The following is a 21,945-nucleotide window of genomic DNA, read 5'->3' on the forward strand; positions in this document are numbered from 1 at the left end:
TTACCTATTACTGAAGCTCACACAAAATATCACGATAAATCACGAAGGAACAGATGAAGACGAAGCCGGCAATGATGTATCGATAGCCTCTCGTCTTCGGATACATCACGAGAATTTGTTCGCTTCCGAGAGTCTGGCGTTTTTTATTCACGTGTTGGACGTTTGTTGTTCGTCTGTAAGGTTAGCCAGTCCACATAAGAGCCCTCATTTATGTAAAAGCGGGGTTAGAGGGGGCTCAGAAACGAAAACGCGAATAAGCACCCTCACAGAAACTTTATTGATAAAACTGGCAGTTTGAGTGTTCTTTTTTATTGTCGAACCTTCAGATACACTATAGCTACACATGCACAACCAGACGAAACAACATCACTAATGATGTGGTTTTAATCGAGGACAGCAGATTGTTCTAAGTGTAAAAATTAGATTAGAAAAAAGTGACCCTAATAGTCAGCTATTACAAATAGATAACGGGCAGTCCAAGTAAATTTACGCTTATTTCAAATGGATAACTCTGATAAAGGCGTTGTTTTGGGTGGTACAGAATGAATACGGACACCTCGAATCGTAAATTCCCTACCTCAAAATACATGAGTTTTAACATGCCTTCAAGTACGCAGTTTTTGTTTATCAATAAAGCGATGGTGCTGATGATGAATGCTATTAATATGAACCTCAAACAGTTTCCATGTGTTTTTCTTAAACTACATATTTTCAGACCTCTTTTTGCATGTTGTTATGGTACTTCCGTTTCTGTTCTGTCGTTTTCGTTTTCGGCAGCCGTCATGGCTAAACTAGATCGTATGTAGTGTTCCTTTAGAACGAACGAAAAACTCTTTTTTTAGATGCTAAAATAAGTAATGGCTAGTAACAAGCCCCCACATGTATTACGCAGCGGCGTTCATAGCGGCAAACTTAAACGCGATTCCGTGTCCCGTTCCTGAATTCAATGCTGTCTTCTCATAAAATCAAAATTTTCATATCCATCATCACTGTCAGTCTACGTATACTTAAACTGCCGCATTGACTTACAAGCGGGTGACAGTTACGACTGAACATTTACGACAGGTAGTCACATATAGAAATGCGAGAAAATACAAGGAAAGCTAACTACCTCATTCGGGCCAGATATCAATTGGCAGTCTGGACTAGCGAGCGTATTCATGACCCTTTTCCATTGCGTAGTTTGCTTAGGCATGTTTGCTGAAACCGCATTTCCCTTGGTCCGACACCCGTGACCACACGGTCCCGTATTGTAGAACCGAACAGCTCCGATCCGCTTCATGTAAAAACAGCGGCTGGCTCTCTCCTAACCGCGGAAGCTATCTATATATTGTCATTTTTATTCTGGATAGTCTGCCGTCCGACAAGCCAACAACTCGCATTGTACTCGCTGGTAACTAAATTGTACTGAGAAATGGTTTTTCATCTTAGTCAACAAAACACATACCTTTCTTCTTGTTTCCTTGAAAATCCCTTTTTGTTGGTAGAATTATATTTATTTATGCGTGTCAGCGTGCATCCATGGGGCTGCCGGGGGGCGCATCCCTTTCTCCGAATCTCTAACTCTGAAACTGTAGTACTTTTCGAGAGTCTGCCCGCACACTATTGGCTCTTGTGTTGAAATCGCCCCCCTAACGCTAAAAGCCGCAGTCTCTAAGTGCACAAAACGTGTTCCGTTACAGGGACTTTCGGGGAAAAGAGTGTGGATTCGATCGGTGAGGTGTAGTCAGGGTAAAGCACAGTACTAACGGCGCGACTTACATTAGATTCTTCACTTTAAATTCACTGGAGCACGGGCACGCCGAATACTCACAAAGATTTTTATATTGAGTTGAGAGAAATTGGGACAGAGAAATGCGTTTAGCAGTTAGTCCGTTAGGAAGAAAGAATGGGTAGCGTACGATTATAAGCCTAAAGATGCCTAATCACGTGTTTCTGTTAGCTGCTTATCGGTGTAAAATACATACACTGAGTAAAAGCGATAGACAAACCTGTAATCATTTAACATTTTCTTAATATATATTAAGTTACAACTAAAGCCTCTATTATCTAATTAAAAATTTTGAAAGGCTTAGAGCGTATTGAAGAATAAAGACCTGACTTAATATTTGATAGTCTCCATAGTGGCTCTAATATTTGTGCTTGTAATTAATTTGTAATATAATAAGTGTTTAGCCAATTCTAAACGAAGCAATGTACGTTAGTCCTTAACTTTACAGAGCCAAATGATAATAGATTTGATTACGCGGATGAATCAGAAGTTTTTTTGAAGGCATCCATAGAAGGTCCATTTAACCGCCCAACTGGATCCCAGTAAAGCGACTCAAACACTAGACACGCGGCCTACCTTAAAAAACCTGTTCCAGCGACCAGTTCAGTTGTGTGCTCTTATCGGCACACGACAGTACTGTACTGTGCTTCAACAAACTATTGAAAATTGCCGATTCAACGAAACTATAACAAGACCCTGGCGAATAAACTCAAAGAAGACCCCCCCCCCCCCTTTCAGCTGGAAGGAAAAAAATATTAATCTATTGGAGTAACTTTTCGTGCTATGAAATGCTATTTCAGAACGATCCATGTGAAACCGCAATGTTTTTTTTTCTAGTATGCTGTACAGTCGGGCATTGAAGGGCGTTCAGCCTCACATCCGGTGCCATCGTTAGGACGTTCGCCAGACGGTTCCGTTTTCAGGCAGAAAATGCCAACGCGTATAAACCAGTCTATCTTTACAATAGAGTGCGTACGTTGTTCCATTTTGTGGTAGAATCATGGAATTCTCTGCCCTCCATAAGACTAAATGATGGCAAATGTGGGTAATAAGTTTTGTAGCTGGTCATGCGTGGCGTTCGTTAATTATGAGACCTTTGCAAACAATGTTGCCACTAGTTTTTGTCGTCATAGGGCCGGTCGCTTTTCTATTGGCTTTTTTTTTCTCTATTTTGTTAAATATGTGCGGCGTACCGAGAATAATGGAATTTGTCGTGCTTTTTCTCTTTTTTGAGATTTTCCATCTTTAGTGCGAAGACGGCTATCGAAAAATCATATTAAACTATGGTAGCTTTGATATAAGATATGCATATTGTCAGAATGCTCCTTGGGGTCTGTGCCTCCTACTGGCGAAAATCAATTGGCGAAGCGGGTAGGGATAACTCATTTTTATCGTAAATATCGATTTTGACTGTGATATTACTATATATTGAGATGCTGGTATTTGCGACATGAAGTAAATAGACGATCCATCGCATCTACGCACTGGTTTTATCTAGAAGAAGCTTTGGAGGAGCTTAATGCGTTGTGTTGGTAATTCTCAAGATGGAAGCAATAGGGTATCAGGGAAACTTACACGATCTACGGACTCTGTCTGAGCAATGGCATGAGGTAGTTAGGAAAGAAGGGCAAGATGCAAGCGAAATTATGCAATAATGAAGTTTTTTTTCGGCATTCGTCCTTCATGAAAAAGCACCCACCGTAACTGCATCTGAAGCGTTGGAGTTGCAGTGAAGGCTAATTCTTTGACCCAAAGATGCCACAAATGTTGTTCCTTTTTTATCGCTAAATGAACAGTTTCAGGGACTGAACATTTTTTGATGCCCAAGTTACAGAACTTCAAACTAATAGATCATCACTTTATGTAACTGTAATGCAAAAACCTTCCACCACAAGTGGTAGCGCCATAAGTCTTCATCAGTTTACCGCGAGACATTACCGGTTTTTGCGGACTCAGTGACATGACATGCACGAAACTTCGAAGTAAATTGCAATAATTGCCAAATTAATAACACAAATTATTTATGTTTATTTTTAATATGTTTATGTTGTTCTCATAATCAATAAAGTTTTAATTACTATTAACAGAACTATAGTTTTAACGCGATTTCAATAGCGGTGTCGCTTGCTCTAAGGACGCTCTCATGGCGCCCTATAAATTGCGCAACTTGGCGCCTAAATGTACAGTATATATACACACACTAGATTGCAGTTACTGTCCTCATTAAACATACAAAAAACAATAGAGATTTGATTTTTGTCAACAAACCGCGACCAAAAGCATAAGGCACGCTTCCTTTTCGATGCTTCCTGTAATGCTTTGCATTTTCGTCATCAACTCCTTTTCCATTCTTTATTCAAAATGAATTCCTGACTAATAATTATTAAGATTCACGATCAGCTAGTTGTGGTCCAGTTGAGGAAACAATTGTCAGCAAATCAAAATGCTATATTGTACTATATACTTGTCAAGTAAATACAAATAATATTATTATTATTAATAACAATACATGGCTTGTGTGCAGGAAACAGGCAACGATCAGACACCATGCATTCAACCATCCTCATCGTAACAATGGTATCGACAAAGATAGAAAGAACAATTAGCAGAAAGCTGTCCTTCATTTCACACTAACAACAACTAAATCCGGCCGTCAATTAGACAGGGCCTATAGCGGCCACTGATAACTTACCACCGTGTCGTGGATACAACTTAACGGTTAGAGTCGAAACACATCTTGCGCCAGCGGTTCCACTCCAACACGATTACGTATCGTACGGCAAGGCTTTTGTGACGGGTTAGATTGGATGGATGTCCTCCGCTGCTAGACACTCGTGTACTTTCACGCATTAGAGACTTTTTTTCAGGACATTAGAATAACCCGTAGCAAAAATCACTTATGATGCTTGTAACGATAGCTTGTTATGCCCTCTCGTGCGTGTTTACGCAGCCTCACTTTAACTTGATCCCGAATAACAGAGAGCCTTAGAAACGGCCTAAATAGCATCACTTGTTTTGTGCACTGGAATTACGCTTAATTTAATGATGCAGGTGATAAGATAATTTAGTATTATAATCAACCATAATAGAATCCGTCAGTAATAAGTTGTTTTTTGTACCGTTGAAGGAAATAGATCACTGGTCAGGAACAGAACGTCAAATTTTCCAAGGCACATTATATATATATAGCAAAATGTCGGTACAACAACGACGATGTGCACTTCCTATGATTGTAAGGCTATTACAGAAGTTCTATTGTTTTTCATTTGCTGATAATCAAGTGTACATAGCACTCTAGAAGCTTATTGTTATTATCGTGTGTGTTTATGCGTGTCCCTATTCTGGGCCTCTGTAACACAAACAGATGTTTAACGCTGCTTGCTAAACATCAATTTCAGCATGTATATTTATAAAACCTCCCCGTCATTCAATCATGTAGAATTAACAATCCGCTTTCATCTTTATTAATTACAGAATATCAAAGGAGGTCGCCCGTTTAGCCGTGTTATCGCTGTTGTTTATTCAATAGTTGAGCGATAATGTACCAGCGAGGTCTGTGTATTCGTGTGTTACCAATACTTAGCTACCCGGGTTACAGTCCGGTTTTACCATTGGTGATTGTCACCATAGCCACTATATCCATGACTTTGATATTTGTGCTTCTTAATATAGACGGGGACTGAAACCTCGACAGGCTTTTTAACAACAATCTCTTTGAAGACAGGGACCTTCACGGGAACTGCAACAGGCTGAGGAACATGAATGACCTTGTGGATCGGGACCAGCACATATTTAGGCACCTGGAACATGGAAGCGAAACAACGGGTTAACAAGAAAAGATCATTATAAGAAGCACTATTCAGTAGATATTATTACTCTAATATCATTGTTAATTATTGATTTGTCCATTGTTATTCTTACGTCTGCTCAAGTCACAATAATATAGGGATCTGCACACCCATCTCTGAGAAGTATGACACAACTAAGCTACTTTTGCTCATACTCAGTTGGGTCACTGCGGGAGAAAACAATCATACATGTATGCGTTTGTAGGTGGGCATAACACCACTGTATTCTATAAATACTACTAACAAATGAGTCGGTATGACTGAAATATATATAGAAAATATTGTGGCTCAGGTGGCGGCAGTACTATAGGAGAAGCCAGCTCCCATGTTAAACCCTGGCCGACAACAAACGAATTGCTAAATGTACAGGTAGATAGTGACGGAGCAAATCTGATTGAGGTCTGTCTTCCTTTTGGTAAATGGGTTAACTTATTCGTCTGTGTGTACGTCGTTGGGTGGGCGTCGTTTTTTGTGTGCGCGTCGTAGCACAGGTGACAGCGTAACATATATTAATCTATCGCGGGTAGAGAATTAGGCTAGCCAGAGACACGCGTCATGTGGTAACAATGCCGCTGCTGCTTCTAATTGTGAGAGCTTAAAATGCTAACACCAGCAGTAACAGAAAAGCGTCGGAGATGAAGTCAACTGGCAACCCCACTGCCCTTACGCGGCTATCATCGGTACACTGTCTGCCATGACGTCTTCAACTTGTTCAAGCGTTGTTGTACTCTAAAGAATCGAAGCGGACTCTTGTATGGAATACAACCGTGATAAGGTTTATAAACTAAGCGACACGGATCATTTCGAATTGTCCATATTCTTCGATATGTTGTTTTTCTATATATAACTGTAAACAGTTCGGCATGTTGGCGAGTATGGAGTTCGTCCATCTTTGATACTTCCGCCGTTATATGTATCGTTTGCAGAGACAGCACAATGCACGTATGAAAGCTATCGCGTATTACAAACGCATTGAAGATGTCCAGGTAGGTCGATTACTTAACGAGGACCTCTCTGGTAAACGTTATGATCATATCTAATCATACAATACCTCAAATACTCACTATAGATAAAAGGTAGTTCACACACATACGAATAAACACGGTAATAATAACAATTAAGCCGATTTTGAAAACCTAGATATTGGCGTCATTCCGAATGTTTTAGCACTTTAGGCGTTTGCCTTTACCATGGTCACTAGCTTTTACAGCTGTTGCCAGACAAAATTTGCCACTGCTCTTGAATTTCATAATCTTAAATAAATGTTTTTGCCGGTTCTATTTTTCTCGCAATTATAGCCTGTGAAGAAATGCACGATCTTAATCTATTATTTTCTCTTTTATTATTTACACCAGGTGATATATATTTCTCAGAGCAGCTGTGTGTCAGCTCTGTTTGAGCGCAAACACGAGTTTGAAAAGCCACTTAAAGATTCAGATTTTCGACTACGAAATGTTAGATGGAAGGTCTGTAAAAGAAAAATCTCTGATCAGGGTCTATTAACGCACATTTAAGATGACTCAGTTCTGCGCAATGTTGAACAGGGCCACTCATGACCATGACTCTTATGTTCACTACTGCAAGTATTTTTTTATTCGCAGTGAAATCCCTAGTAGGTCATTGAAGCGCATTTAAAAAGTTCAGTTTTGTACAGTGATTCGCCGAGCCCAGATAAAACAATATATTATTCTTAAAAAAAAAAAAAAGAAAAACTTCACTTACGGCTAATTGATAGGATTATGTAGTTAAGCAATCGGGTACGCATTATTGTTCCCCAATGTGATACTCTATCGCGATATAGGTTAAGTCAGGTTCCAGCTTTATTGTGTTGAGGGTACAGGGGTAAAAGGGAACGTCGATATTGTAAGCACAAAAACAACTGTTGAGCACACGCGTAACTCGGCATGGGACCGATCTGTGGGACCTTTCTGATAAGGTGGGGCCAGTTATACCTAATATTTTTTCATAATTCCGCCTGACATACCTCCAGATGGGTGCCAGCCATAAACCTATATAGAAAACATATGCTTTCAAGCCGCAGAACTCGTCTCCAGTTGACGAAATAGTCTATAGTTTGAGGACAGTTTCGGTACAAGTAGCGAACGTCGTTCACAATAAATACTGCGTATGCTTTTCAATTATATTGTGACTCTATAAGTGTCCATAGGTCGATGGGAGAAACACTTCCGCTGGTAAAATATTCAAAATATTGATCTGAACTATGGTCTAAGATGACAAGAACCAATAGTTTCTTTCCCAATACTATCGATTACAATCACTTCTCTAATTTTTTGTGCAGTTGTGTAAACCTAAACAGGTCTATTAGTAACTAGGCTAAGCTGTTTTTTGCCGCTCGTTAATTTAACGAAACCTTTACCGGTTGCAATTATTCTATATTCCCGTTTTGCCAATCCCCGTTGTTTCATTAAATCTATTTTGATACAGCTGTTCTTGCTCCACCTGTATATATTAAGCTAGGCCCTCAGACTTGTGTGTGGCGCCAGTCTGTTGCTGAGCATTTGCCAAACTTCAACTCTAGCCAATGTGTGGACCCAGTGGGTTGAGACTGCTCTGCTACTTAGTAACGCCTTAAAGTGTCCGTACAGCCTCGTTACCCTGGTGTAATCGGCTTGCTCTCTTACGTAATAACCCATAAGCCTTTGAATCGAAATACATAACCAATTCGCTACTGCTTCCGGGAACGACATCTGGATACCACTCGATATGAAAAATTGAAATATGATCAAGTTAAAACCTAATCCTGTATCTATCCTGTAGAGATTACAGAAAAAAAAAGACTGTTTCGTAATATAGAAGTCACTCTCTTAACAATGGGCAAGCAAATAGTCAAAAAATAGAGCTACCGTACTTAAAGTTAGCTGGGGATTATCAAAATATTCTGTCAGAAAAACCTCCTAAGTTAGTAGACTAGCAGACAGACACAGACTCTTTCTAGGTAGAATCTAATAGCAACCATTATTACTAATAGCGTGTGCGTAAGATCTGTGCAGTACGCCTTTGGGGCGCTACGATAGAAAGCTAACCGCTATAAGTGACGTTGTGTCTAATGTCTTCCATAACTTTAGACAATATTGCTACTGGAAGATAGTTCTACCTTCTAAAGTATAGATCATTTCTATTCGTCGAACGAGGTTTGGGATTAATACATTTGCTCACGGCTGGATTACCCTGAGCTCTGAATGTAAACACAAAATATCATCTTGAATTTCTCCATATTTCACCATAGCTGCGATTTTGTTTCGTGGTAGGTGGTATAAGGGGACAGATCGAGCTTCTAGGCTCGACTCAGCTGTTGGTTATTTTAGAATCGTTTTCGGTGCGGTTCATATCGTCTATTAAGCAGCTAGCCAATTAAATTTTGGATTTATTGAAAAAAAAAATAGATTCAGTTGTTATGGGGTTCCTTTCAAAGGGGTTCGATGTCAATTGCTAGAGAAGTCCAAACGATTTCTTGTCATCGAAATTCATATTAGAGTGTCATCACTGTTATCTCACGCTGGAAAGCGCCTCACCGAGCGGAACTGTAACTAACATCAGCTCTTCTTATACATTGTGCTGTTTATTATAGCTAAGACTAGAGCTTCCGGGTTTACTTTCTTAACGACCATTAGGGCGTCATGTGCTAATGTAGATCTCCATTAAACCGAAATGTTCTTTTGTTAGTGGCAGGTTGTAGTTTCCATACTGATAATTCATTGTGACAGTCTGTTATAAACAACAATTGTTTGGTTACGTTGGCTTTTTAAATTAGGTCATCCCATGTTGTCTTCAACTGCCGTGCGTTATGATGGGGTTAACTTGTAATGTGCTGGTGGACTTATAGTTTTTTTCCCTTTAATCTACTTTTTCAATCCGAGAAACAATTTCATAGAGCTTCAATCATGCGGTGTCTGGTAAGTTAAGCCGGATCGAGTCCCAGATGGATCATTGGCGGATGTTGAACTTTCGTGTTTGGTTTTCCATAGTCTGTTCGACGATGCTGCAAGCTAGATTTCGAGCTCCTTCGTAGAGATTAATAACGTTTACAGGTTTCGCAGCTTTCGTAAGACCTAGGTTTCTTCAAATTTTCTTTACGCACGCCTTCGGTGAGGGTTCAGTCGACTGAAACGTTTGCTCTCTTCTAAGTATTGTTTCTCTTATACTTGTGAGTTACACGATCCTGTGATGGATCTACACATGCGAAATCGTCCATCTTGGCGTTAGCCTATGAAATCGTCTGCCTACTTCATGAAATTGTCTGGATGTGAGTAATTTACCCTGAAGGGCTTTCAATTTAATATTCGAGGTCGCTTTTATAAATATACGAAGCAAAAATCACTCCGCCAGAGTTGCAATTGACCATTTAGCGCTGCGCTGAGGCTAAAATTACCTGAACCATATATCGACGCCCACCTAACTTATAATATGATTTTATATATATAAATCGTTAGCCATCATTGTGGATCTCAAACATATGCTACAGTTCTGTCTACTAATTTCTTTTAGCTAGCTGTCCTTTTGAGATTTATACTTATTTTTGTTAGTTTGATGTATTTTTCGCATCCATGGGAGTCCTCAATGCAACTCTATCATTAATGGCGTCCAAAACAAAAGTAACAGTTGGTGCCGATGTGTCAGTCCAGCACTTGACACCTCCACGTATGAATCCTAATCACACTAGCGTCCGCTAGAAGCATTAAACCTATCTACGCAAATATACGGACCAACTGTCCTGTCGAAAACAACCCCTCTAGCTCCCCTCTGCCCAGCTTATTTCGGTGGCGATCCCGGTCTTCGACTTTGTCCTGCTTTTGTCGGCGAAAGCGAACGAGTTGCACCGCGACCAGAATCTCTTCCACTGCTGCGAACGGAGCCGAAACAGCCTTGAATTGCTGGCGCCTCTTTAAGCAGTTGCCACAGCTGTTGTAGCTAGCCAACTATGGACTTCATATCGAGTTTCTACTAAATTATCACGGCTAATGGAGCCAGCAGTATCACCCATACGTATTGTATAGCTAGTGACCCTGTCCGATTTATTTGATCAACCCAGTTTACCCGCAATAGCCCGCAACGGCGCAGGAATGCCACCAAGGAAAATTCGCTTTCTGATCTCTCAGATATCCTCAGTTGTCAGCCATAAACGTTATCCTGCTCGGCTTTGGCACAGCAACAGAGACTCGATAGAACTGTGGTTCCTTTACCTCGTTTTCCTCCGCAGCTCTGCACGACTTTTCCACGCGAGATATGGCAGCAGGGGACAGATATGGCTGCCGGTAGTATTTCGGCGTTGTCGTTGTTACTGGGTCCGAACGCAGAAAAGCAATGAAGTAACGACTATCGTGGTTACGATAGCAATCGCTATTGTTGAAGTGAGGGCTTCAGTGCATGTAAGATCAACGACAAGAATAATGTCGACAACAAAGTAATTTCGGACCGCCCGCCAAATGTCGACCCGTAGTCCCCAAGACAGTGATGCAATTTGGGTTCGCGGCAACATTGTCCGATTCATGGTCCGCTGATTCCTTTTGACGTTGCCGAACCGTTGGAGTGTAACAGCTCACCTCGATTCCACGCATCCGTCGCAATGTCAATAGATAATTGTTTATGTGTGTGTGTATAGGACGCTAGGTTGATTGCGTGCAGTTTGCCCCACCTTCATCGAACAGAGTTGTTTTCCAGAAGCAAGTGCGAAAGGACTGTTAGTACCTATCTTTTTAGCAGCTTCAGCAGAACCGCCGACACAACGCTTGGCAGGTACAGTTTTTTCCATCGCTTTAATCATACACTTCGAGTTACTTTCGTAAGGATTTGTTTGCTTGCGAGGAAATGCCGCAAGAGAGGAATGCCACACAGCTCATTCTGATTATTTATTGGCACAACTGCTTCCTATTTGTTGTCACCTTGATCTCTGCGTTACTTCGCACGGGCTGTCTTCAGTACCATTTTGTTAGCACGGACAAACATCCTCGACTTGATACCTACTTTGACCTTTTAGTCCAACCGCTGTTCCTCCACCTGTTAACGAACAGCCTTTGGTGACAAGGGCGCCTACGGCAGTATAAGCGTCGACACTAATAGACCGAGCTGATATAGATCTTTCTGTTGTTTTTTCGAGAGATGTAACTTCTGCTCCTTCATTGTTGTTTTTATTGTTGCGGCAGTAGCTTGCAAAAGCGAATACGTTGAATTCGTAACTTTTCTCCGCAAGCAGCTATCTGCCTAATATAAAGGGCACAGGAGATTTAGATACTATGTCTTTTGGCTACTAATTGCATGCTTTCGCTGCTTGTAGCTCTGATTGACAACAGCCATAACAATATAATCTAAGAAATAATTTCATTTAAAAAGTAAAAAACGAAAAGTTGGGCTTAGGTGTGGTGATAGCAGGTTTATTAGATGAGATGGACAAAAAAGGTAATGTTTAGAGTACGATCTGTATCACTATTCGTATTCATTAACATAAACGGCCTACGCGTTTTGTCTAAGGAAAAGGGTGTTTCGGACAATTACTTTCAGTGGCTTAAACATTTCAGAGCTGATTGCTTCTTAACTATATTGCACAAATGACCACATATGTTAAGAATGAATAAATGTTATTTTTTAAACATTCCGGCTGCTCTGGCAAGGCGTGAAAAGTAACTTGAAATAGCCTGAAAACTGTATGCAAGTAGTCAAAAGAGTTTTCAAAGGGGGTAATTATTAAATGTTTGCCCGAAAACTTTAAAGGACAGAACGAAACATTCAGTAAATTTCGCGCTTGAGATGAAACTTTGACCTTTTGCCGTATGTAACTTATTGAAAACGAAACAACAACCTCATATAATCATAGTGGAATTGAACATTCGACCAGTACAAATCAGTCACCATCACATCTAATATATTATCGATGTAAAGGAAATAAGCTATTTTGTTTTATATTCGTTATAGACTGTTATCTAAAGTATATGTATGAACGCATTTTGCTTCATAATTTCACTCTAGAATGGGTAGACAAATGTCATAAATATATACCTGTCTATCTCCCACTTGTCCAGCTCATACTCAATAGTCGATCGAGTATCTCACACGATCCTAGCTCAAGCACAACTTTTAATTAACGTATAATATATATATATATATATATATATATATTATACGTTATATAGTAGAAGTTTTTGCGACGTTGAAGGGCAATTTGTCACGTTTTCTTGTATGGCTACATAATTTGCTGGGCTGTTCGCCTCAGATAAATGATAAGCGTTGCAAACGATCGGACCATGCCCTGCACCGCCATTGAGGAAGCTGATTAAATATGTAATATGTGGTATAATTGTTTATTGAGAAATTGGCATAGAGTTGTGTATGGCTTTTCCGACGGCGGATATATCAGGGCAGTATTCGTTCGCTGCTACCAAAGGGGTATGGAAATTGCGCCAAAGTGCACATCTCGGTAAGCGAAATTGATGAAAGCTTCTGTTATGGCTACCTGTCCCATCGGACACAACTGATGGAGGATTGTTTGAGCTAGCAAGGTCAGTTGTATTGACGCAGACTAGACGGATGGCCAGCTGAGTTTATTTGCAACCTAATATAAGCAGACCTATGCGATTTAGCAACAATAACATTTACGGGAAAGTTCTCTACTTTTCTTAGTACTGACTTAAATTTTCTACATGCTAGAAACAATCGAACCCGTTACAGCTAGTTTTGAAAACTTCAGCATTTCCTAGTTTGAGATCGTGGGTTATATACAATCCACTTCTTCGACGTCAATAACTTTCCTTCGTCGTGTTTTAATTTGCATATTTTCTTAGGTCCCGAAGGTCAACTAAACATTTTCGTTTACGCACGTTGTTGGCAGTTAGCCCCGCTTACTTGGGCGTCTAACTACGAACTTAACTAGAGAACGGCAGTGTACGAGCTTAACTTATGACAATTATTATCTGACACGCGCGGCAAAAACGACATAAGTTCCTATCCTATATAATCACACTGCCTGCAGCACAGTGTAATTAGCTGTCGAAAGTCAGTAACGTTGAATAAAGGAAGTTATAACATGCAAGCGAAGTAGCCGTAATGCGTGAGTTCGTCTTCTATGCTTCTCTCCATCTCCGTATCTAAGCTACTAAGTTTTTTTTCAGATCGTAACAATTATTATATCATTTCGAATAAATGATATAGAAGCAAAGGCTGTAATCTGTTACTGTATAACCTAGACGCAAGTTTGAGGCTAAGGCCGTTATTGGCAGTATCAATGGCACGGTCAGCAACGCGGTTCAGATTGCCCCTTCGGCATGCCTCAATGGCCTGTTCGTTTATCGATCTACTGCTTGGCATCTTTGCGGGTCGGCGATGCCAATAATAGGTGACGGAATCAGTTCTACCAATCAGCTTTCTTTGATTGAGCGTGCGCCGGAAGCGTAAAAGGAAAAGATCATCCCGTGCAAGCCTACCATTCGGAGTACCGTGGCTGCTTAGCTCGCCCTGTCGTTTATTATCAGAATACGACGCTTGGAACCCCTAAATGTAGCGATGCGAATGCGCTCCATAAGCCGCCTCACGTTTCGCAGCTCTTTCGGATAAAAATCTTTTCAGGCAACCAAGAATAGAACATATGGATATCTATTACTATCCGATTAGCGTTACGTACCAAGTGGACGACAGCAGCCATAATGTCGACGCCTATTGCGACAACGAGCACAAAAAGGCAAGTATAAACGGTATTTTGCCCTTTTCGGTTGTGTTTATTCACTAAATTTTTAAATATTGTTTTTGATTTAGACTAGAACTCAGCAGGTAACACATCTTTGTTTTACTTAACTTGTTAATAGTGGTGCCAACAAATCAGTTTGTGTTAACACGTGCGTTTTTAATGGTTACGTTGTTGGTCATCGACGTTAATCATTTGTGAGTAACTCTTCAATATGAATATATTTAGGGTAGGTCTCGATGTCTGAATGAATATCGGCAGAAATATCTGAAGTGCTAAGTATGACAAGCAACAACAACAGGTGAACTTCTGTGGAGTAGCGTCGAGTCCACAGGGAACTGTGGCATTCCCTTTTTACTCCTGCAAATAGCTTATGAATTGCGTAGAATATTGGAACGCTCTACAACTTTTAACGTGTATTTAGGTAGGAATTGTCTTTTGCTGCCACTGGGGTACGGTCAAAACGGAACTCAGAATTGTAGCGGGTAATCAATGTTACTTTCCTCTGTTGTTGATCAGCGTGCTGAGTTTGCGACGGAAGCTGTCCGTGTGCTTCCACAGCTTTTTTCGAGCCTAGCGTTTTAAGGACGCATGTAATCATTGGGTACTATGTAGGGCTGTGCACACTAGAAATGGTCGTAATGCTCAGGTATAACAGAAAGTATTTATGCAATAGAGCCAAAGGAAGCACCGAGCTAAGCGGTTTGGAAGCGTTAAAGATGAGAAGTCTGTTGTGAACTAATCAAACAAGTATTATTTCTCGTACTTGTGCATTGTAACGTAGCAAACGTACAGAGGAAAATTAAGAAACTTGCCTAAGTTATACCATGACAGACAAAGAGAAAAATAGAGATAATTCACGCCAGACCCCCGCTGAACGTGTGTATTTCTCGTTTGCGAAATTGTATTATAATACAAATGTATATGTGTATACTTCTTCCGAAAACGATGCTGTTGTAGTGGTCGTGAAACTACTGTTTCTCCGATCGTGTAACTACGCGAACCTGTCGACTGTTCACTAATCGAAGCTGTAGCGTTCGTATTAAGTTCGTCGGAGGACGAATGTTGAATTAATTTTTTTTTAGCAGGTTTCTCAGCCCAGAACACAATTACATTCAAGACGAGAAAAACTGAAATTAATGACTATTCCTTAGATGCTCTTAGATGCCCTTGCCCATCCGCGAGTAAGGGCAAATCAAGCTCTAAGAAATTGTTCGAAAAGAAAGGCTATCATCGTACGCTACAAAGATGAAGTTCTGTAAGCTCTTCATCGAATAATGATCATAAGCTTAGAGATTTTAATTAGAACGCTCACTTTTAGGGCAGAATATGTAAGCAAGTAGACGCCGTCAAATCAAACATGCTTTCGAGAGCTTCCACGTTTCGGATGCGCAGCTCGAACAGCTCTTCATAATCACTGGGCTGTATGTGTATGGAGGTAAGCAGTCAAACACGTAACAGGCCACAGAAGGGATTCTTATGGGATTTTGTAAAAGTGATGTTCAGACTACTACTGCAGCAGAATCTGCAGGGATTCTATTCTGGGTTATTTTATTTCTATGTTGAAATTGCACGCCGTTGTCAAATAGTTGCTTGATGCTGGCATTTTTTTGCCTATTTAAGCCTATTTTGCCATTTAATCGACCGAAAAAACAACAGCAAGCGGTAAACGCTTCGTTAATCCATTCCCCTAGAACCCATGGAAGCATAGAATTCAGCACAGTAATCGAGGATTTTCCCTTTGTTACCGAACGGTAAAAATAGACTTGCCGTTCAAGTCTGCACACGTCAATTTTATGCCAGATTTCGTCGTTCACTTAATTATTGCATGGAGCGACCCACCAATCTGGCAATATATCGATAATGTCTCCACACGCTCCCAGACATGCGTACGCTATATACGCGAAGCCGTACACGGAAGGTCCACTTGAAGTATCCACCAACAAAGTGGATACTTCATTAGCGTTCCCCTATGTCGAGCGTAGTTTGATTTTAAATTTTTTGATTTAAATGAAAAAAAGATCGCAGAATGCAGATCTGCTATCGACGGTTGGCGGATGTGGTCCACGTGCGAATTGTGAAATACAAAAAAGTATTTTTGTAATAAATAGCCAGCCGAAACGGTTGTTCGAGCCGATCTGACAATCGGCTTATTGATCGATAAGGACTGAACGGGGCTTCTTCTCAATAAAGGCAAATTACCATTTTCTTAGGACGGTAGAAGTAGAGGAACGACCTTCAAAGAATTATTCGTAGATCGAGTTAAAATTAATGTCCCATTCAATTTCACTCGTTAGGAGCGCAACAACAAATTGGCCTAGAAAATAAATTCTGCTACTACAACAGCTAATAAGTGTTTCAAAATATAGATTTAGTGCTGACGAAGTATACCTGCGCCTGCTTTCAAGTCGAGACCAATCTTTTTCTTCGATTAATAGGCAAATACGTTACTGCTGCACCCTTTAATGTTTTCCCAAATATCATAGCAAGACGTCGCAGATTCCTATTCCAGCTTTTTTGAACACGCACCTTGAAATTTATGGCAGCGCTAATAACGATAGACGAGCCAGTGACATTATAACAGACCATCAGTGTTGGCGCAGAACTGATGACCAGGCCAAGCGATCGTCGCAGACCCACTAACCCACCTATTTAATTCGTCACTGTTCGATTGACTTCAAATTGCCGGTTTGGCGTTTAACGGAAAATTTGCTTCACATTTACCGACGCACACAGAATATTCAAGCGCATCATTATCACCATCGTCACTCAGTACAATGAACCCTTGATAAATTTGTGTTTTTTTTTGGGGGGTTTTTAACAAGATATTGGCCCCCCTGCAACGCGGCTCTTGCCACCCAGCCAAATCGCAACAACCTTCAACTATCATGGCTCTGTTGTCGACGCTAGAGGTCGCTGCCGTTATCGTGCATGTAATGAATGACGACAAATCTCCCCCTGGGCACGTGACGACAATAAAGGAACAGCGTAAATTATTCGCTTTCAATATATATGGCACATATTTCGATAGGAAATTACAGCCGATAGTTGTTGCTTAATTGTTGTTGTAAGGTATCGAAAGCATTGCTTCTACTAAAAACTATCAAGCGAGATTCTTAATAGAGACGTCGTGTGGTTGGACATATCCCAACAACTGACTCAAAGGGGGGCCTTTTATTAACGCACAGTTGACATATCGGACAATTTCGACACGAATAATTGTTGTCGTGCTGCAGTAACTCTGTGACCAGTGCAAACTGTAAAACATTTGAATAACACAGTCTATATATATATATATATATATATATATAATCATACAATTCCAGAGTTAGCCGCAGGCTGATCCAAGTTCCTGACCTTAAGTCGGGATCACAGCTACAGTTATCCCTTACCCAGTGCAGTCCGGTTTGTATTTCAATGCCCTCTGGCTATTTAGATGAAGTGCTCCTCATCCGACCTTTCTATGATTTTATAAGGACTCTTTTTTGCGGCAGCAATTCCTTTATAATTCAGTACTCTATTAATCTCGGTAAAAAATGGTAGCAGCCATCCTTTAGCTGGCAAAGTTGAACAATTAATTGTTTTTAAGGTTTAAGTTAATGATGGATCGATAATGTGTCTGCAACTATGGCTATAAATGTATTTTACTGGAGTTTTACTATTAACCATCGTTAATCACCGGCGGGTAATGCAAAATTCTACGGACACAGGCCACACTATGTAGGAAGCGGGTAAAGCGCTAGTTTTAACTGCGTTCACAAAAAAAACGTAATTAAAACACGTAGTTGACTCGAATAGGAAGACTGCCTTTGGTGCTTAGCATTCCGACCTAGAGTCTAATGAATGCCGCTATGATAACGACCTCCTCGGTCGCTCTGCTAACATTGTACTGTTTCTGGCGGAATTATGAAACAAGTCCGAAATTCTGTAAATATCCGTAACTTTCGTAGCTACACAGCCCCCTAATTAACATTGGTTGCAGTCAGAACAGCAACGGCTACCCGGCGTTCCAACTTGGCTGTACTTCGGTTTTGCGCGGCGGGAGCTTCGACGGATAGTCAAAAAGACCTTTTCATTCCCCCACCTCTGCAAATATATGTATATATATCTATATATATCACAATAATGGATCTCCCATCTGCTTATTTCCTGGGTGCTGTTCTAGAGACAGCGAAATTCGTTTTCAGCATTCTGCCGTCGCGCACACAGGCACACATATATCCACACAGGACAATAAATGAGCCGAAATGAAGGCGCGCCTGAAGGAGTCGGACGCAAAACACATTCGAAAAGGACAACGATAATGGCAGGGCAACAGCGCGATTCATCCAAGGTATAGACACAGAAATATTTTTAGAACAGCACAGTAGACTGATGCCACTGTGGCCGCCCCGGCCCTTTTGGATGTCGCCTTCTTAACGGGACGATAGGGGGAAAGGAAAACGATTCCATTCGAACGTTTCCACGAATCCATATGGGCACACAGCAACTATCTTACTCCACATAGCACGCTATAATAAATATCTACATAGAAGTAATATCGTGTTCATTCATTAAAGGAAGGCTAGGATATCGCTTACAGTGTTATCGCTTAATGCCAGGTAGACGATGTAGGGTGACGTATCATTAAAGAACAAGGGGATATTCCTTATGCTAATTTTCACTAAAAACAGCCTAATTATAGAGGGCAGTCGTTCTGGAGAACAGATCGACGTTCATTTTCTTGGTTGATATAAAACAGCACTCTGATTAAAACAGCGCTACCTTAATCTAATACTACAAACGGATGCGGTGTTACGCTTAAAACTACGGTAATAAAACAAATTATTTTTATTATTATTGCGAGACAGCCGCTCAAATTTATCATCTAATAGCAATGATGACCTAATTAGGCTTAATGCGTCTCCATCGACTAAACCAGGTTAGGTTAGCGGCAAAACTCGAGCAATTCATTCGCATACGGCTTTTGCTGGGACAGAAATAATTATATGAATTATACTAATTCAGTTGTATAGTGCACTGTTTCCTGCTATTAGATACAGAAAGAAAAGATAAAAATTGGTCACTGAGCACTGATATCTAACAAAAACGGTCATTCATAGGATTGATCCCCTGCAAATCTCACGCCATGGCTGTCATTTGGCACTGGGGTACGTGCAGTACGAGAGCGTCCAACCCTCGTCGCCAACACTGATCAGACTCGTGTATCTAGCGTCCATTTCAACCGGATATAAGCACACCCCATCGACCATTAGATATTTATTTGCACGATCGGCTACGGTAAAAAGTAGATCTGGCGAGCTCAATAAAAGGTCTCACATTCTCGCTTTGCTCTCAGTTTGCTAATGACGCATCTCTCGCTTGGCCAGATAATAAGCTTTAGCTTTTAATGATATGCGATTTTTCGTACTTTATTTCTAGTATAAGAATAATGTGTGTCGTATGCCGGTACCGTGCGAGCAACGACTCATCGGCGACATTCGCTGATTTTCCTTCTATGTCACAATCGAAGATCCATAATGTTTACAGTCAGTTCCACGCGATCATAATTTTGTATTGTTACAAAAGACAATTAACGTAAATCTAAAAGTCTCTCAAATCGTATGGTGGATTCAAGTATCTCAATATTATCCAAAGAAAAATGCTGTCGTCAAACTTTCTCTTTGAGAGATGTGTAGTACCTAGATCTCACATAGGACGACGCGCCTTCTGCACCAGATTGGCGGGTACCGAATGGATTGCCGAGCAAGCTGTCTGCTTGTTTTCAAAATACATCATTTGTTATTGTAAATTTCTGCAATGATTGGAATTTACTAATGCTTTACTAAAATGAACGTTACATGTCACGCACAACAGTATTTAGAATGGATATACCGTCAGGCATATACCGTCAAATCAGGCATTGTTTTCATATATTCGTCTTGGCTGAAAACAGTCGAGGATCATTTGTTTTCCTTTATCAGGCTATCCTGCAGTCCAAGCTCAGATTCTCTTGTATCTCCGGTCAATATTGTAGAAGCTTGAGTTTTTTTTTAGCATCGTTCATTCATGTTCTTCTAACATACACGATACAAGGGCTTATTCCCATACAAGAAAAAAGCCAAAATATTTTTTGATTGGCTCGTCAAGTACTGAAAATAAGAAACATAGAAGGAAACCTCAAGTGTCTTCCTTCGTTTGAAGCACAAATCTATCGTGTTATTATGTGTATGCACATTGGGCATTTGCATGTGCTTGGGCTAAAAGTCGACCGAGCTTCATATACAATAACATGCTACCGGAAGAGCAATAATGAACGATCGTTGTGAATGCTGCGGTGTGTAAAAGGAAAATTCAGCACGAAAAATCTCTGCATGCGGTGCAGCCGTATCGCCGTCCTAGCTGCCTGATCACGATGTGAGTGTTTAAGAAAAGCCATTGTCTACTCGTGCTCCATTATGGTATATTCTAAGCTTCACTTGCACGACATGAGCGAACACGCATAAATGGACGAAATTCAAATAAAGCTAAACCGTATTTTATAAACGAGACGCTTGTAGCTGGTGGCTGCCGCTACACTGTAGCTGCTGTTTAAAAGTCGAAGCCGCTATCCATCAGCGTCAATATTCACGAAAAGCATCTGATTCATGAAAAGCCAACTTTTCGTAGCGAAACGCTAAGGAACATGGCGTTGCAGGCGTCCTAGGCGGTAGTGGCCACAATGACACGATGATCAAACCCCGCAATATGAATTGATTTCTAACAAGACCAATTGATGTCTGTCAAGTATGCACGGTTCAGCTGTTGCATAGTAAATGACGAATGGATAGACAGCAATGTATGGAGGATGTTTCAGGGGGAACTAAAGCAGAACGAGGAAAGAACAAGTGTGCCGCTCAGGAAATAAGCACAACTATATAACAAGAACAAAACTGCGGAGACGTTTGTGCTGCTTTTAGTTTAAGCGGCTTGTTGTTTTTCTGCGATTAACTATATTTGAAAGCGAACCGGCCCATATCGCAAAAGGGAAGTTGCTTCGGGGGCTGCAGACATGCTCGTAGTTAGCTTGGTAATAATTCTCGTTTTGATATTTTAGAGTTATGGGCCTAAAAGGGGGTGACCATTTAAAAAGGCCTTATACAAACAACATCCAAATATAGCGGAGTCCTTGGTCGCAAACGCTCCGCTAAAAACTCCTAACACCGTCTCTTTTGAAATGCTGCGCGCCTTCTCTAGCCAAACAGCTAATGTGTTTTGCTTCTAAACCATTTCTGAAAGACCAGTCTTCTGTGTGCGCCTATGCCACATAGATATGATACGTGTGATATCTTACAGGCCACATTAGAAAGACAGATATATAAAACTTTACAATTTTTTTCACAATATCGTCGCGAACAATTCGAAACCACACACAAACCGTTGTCTAAAAAGGCCGGACGCGCCTTGTCTAGTTGCTCGAAAGGCATATACCTATGAGAGAATGAGAAGTCGGCATGTTTTTAAATGAGCCTGAATATCCTCCATCTATTCGATATTTTCATAGCGTTTTCGCTTGTATGTCTATTTTCCATTGTTTAATTATAGACAGACTACTGGGACAGCTAGAAACTTGACAAAGCACTTCTATTAGTACTACTCCACAAACAGGTACGGTTCAT

General features: G+C 40.6%; 2 protein-coding genes across 3 annotated transcripts in view; one reads left to right on the forward strand and one right to left on the reverse strand.

The window, feature by feature from the left end:
• Positions 1 to 3,763: 3,763 nt before the first annotated feature.
• Positions 3,764 to 21,945, reverse strand: part of LOC111270967 (uncharacterized) — a 29,761-nt gene continuing 11,579 nt past the window's right edge. The window contains exon 3 of the mRNA XM_022851464.2: positions 3,764 to 5,571. Coding sequence (XP_022707199.1) covers positions 5,377 to 5,571 — 195 coding nt within the window. The 3' untranslated portion in view covers positions 3,764 to 5,376. The remainder of the gene's footprint in view (positions 5,572 to 21,945) is intronic.
• Positions 14,015 to 21,945, forward strand: part of LOC111270966 (uncharacterized) — a 31,946-nt gene continuing 24,015 nt past the window's right edge. The window contains exons 1-2 of one of the 2 annotated variants that reach the window (XR_015315136.1): positions 14,015 to 14,305; positions 18,474 to 18,846. The gene's annotated coding sequence lies outside the window, so the exon portion shown is untranslated. Of the gene's footprint in view, positions 14,306 to 18,473; positions 18,847 to 21,945 lie in introns of those variants that run through there. The other variant, XM_086972721.1, reaches the window with a different exon arrangement.

Source organism: Varroa jacobsoni, unplaced genomic scaffold (assembly GCF_002532875.2).
Source record: "Varroa jacobsoni isolate VJ856 unplaced genomic scaffold, vjacob_1.0 contig00228, whole genome shotgun sequence".
Taxonomy (NCBI): domain Eukaryota; kingdom Metazoa; phylum Arthropoda; class Arachnida; order Mesostigmata; family Varroidae; genus Varroa; species Varroa jacobsoni.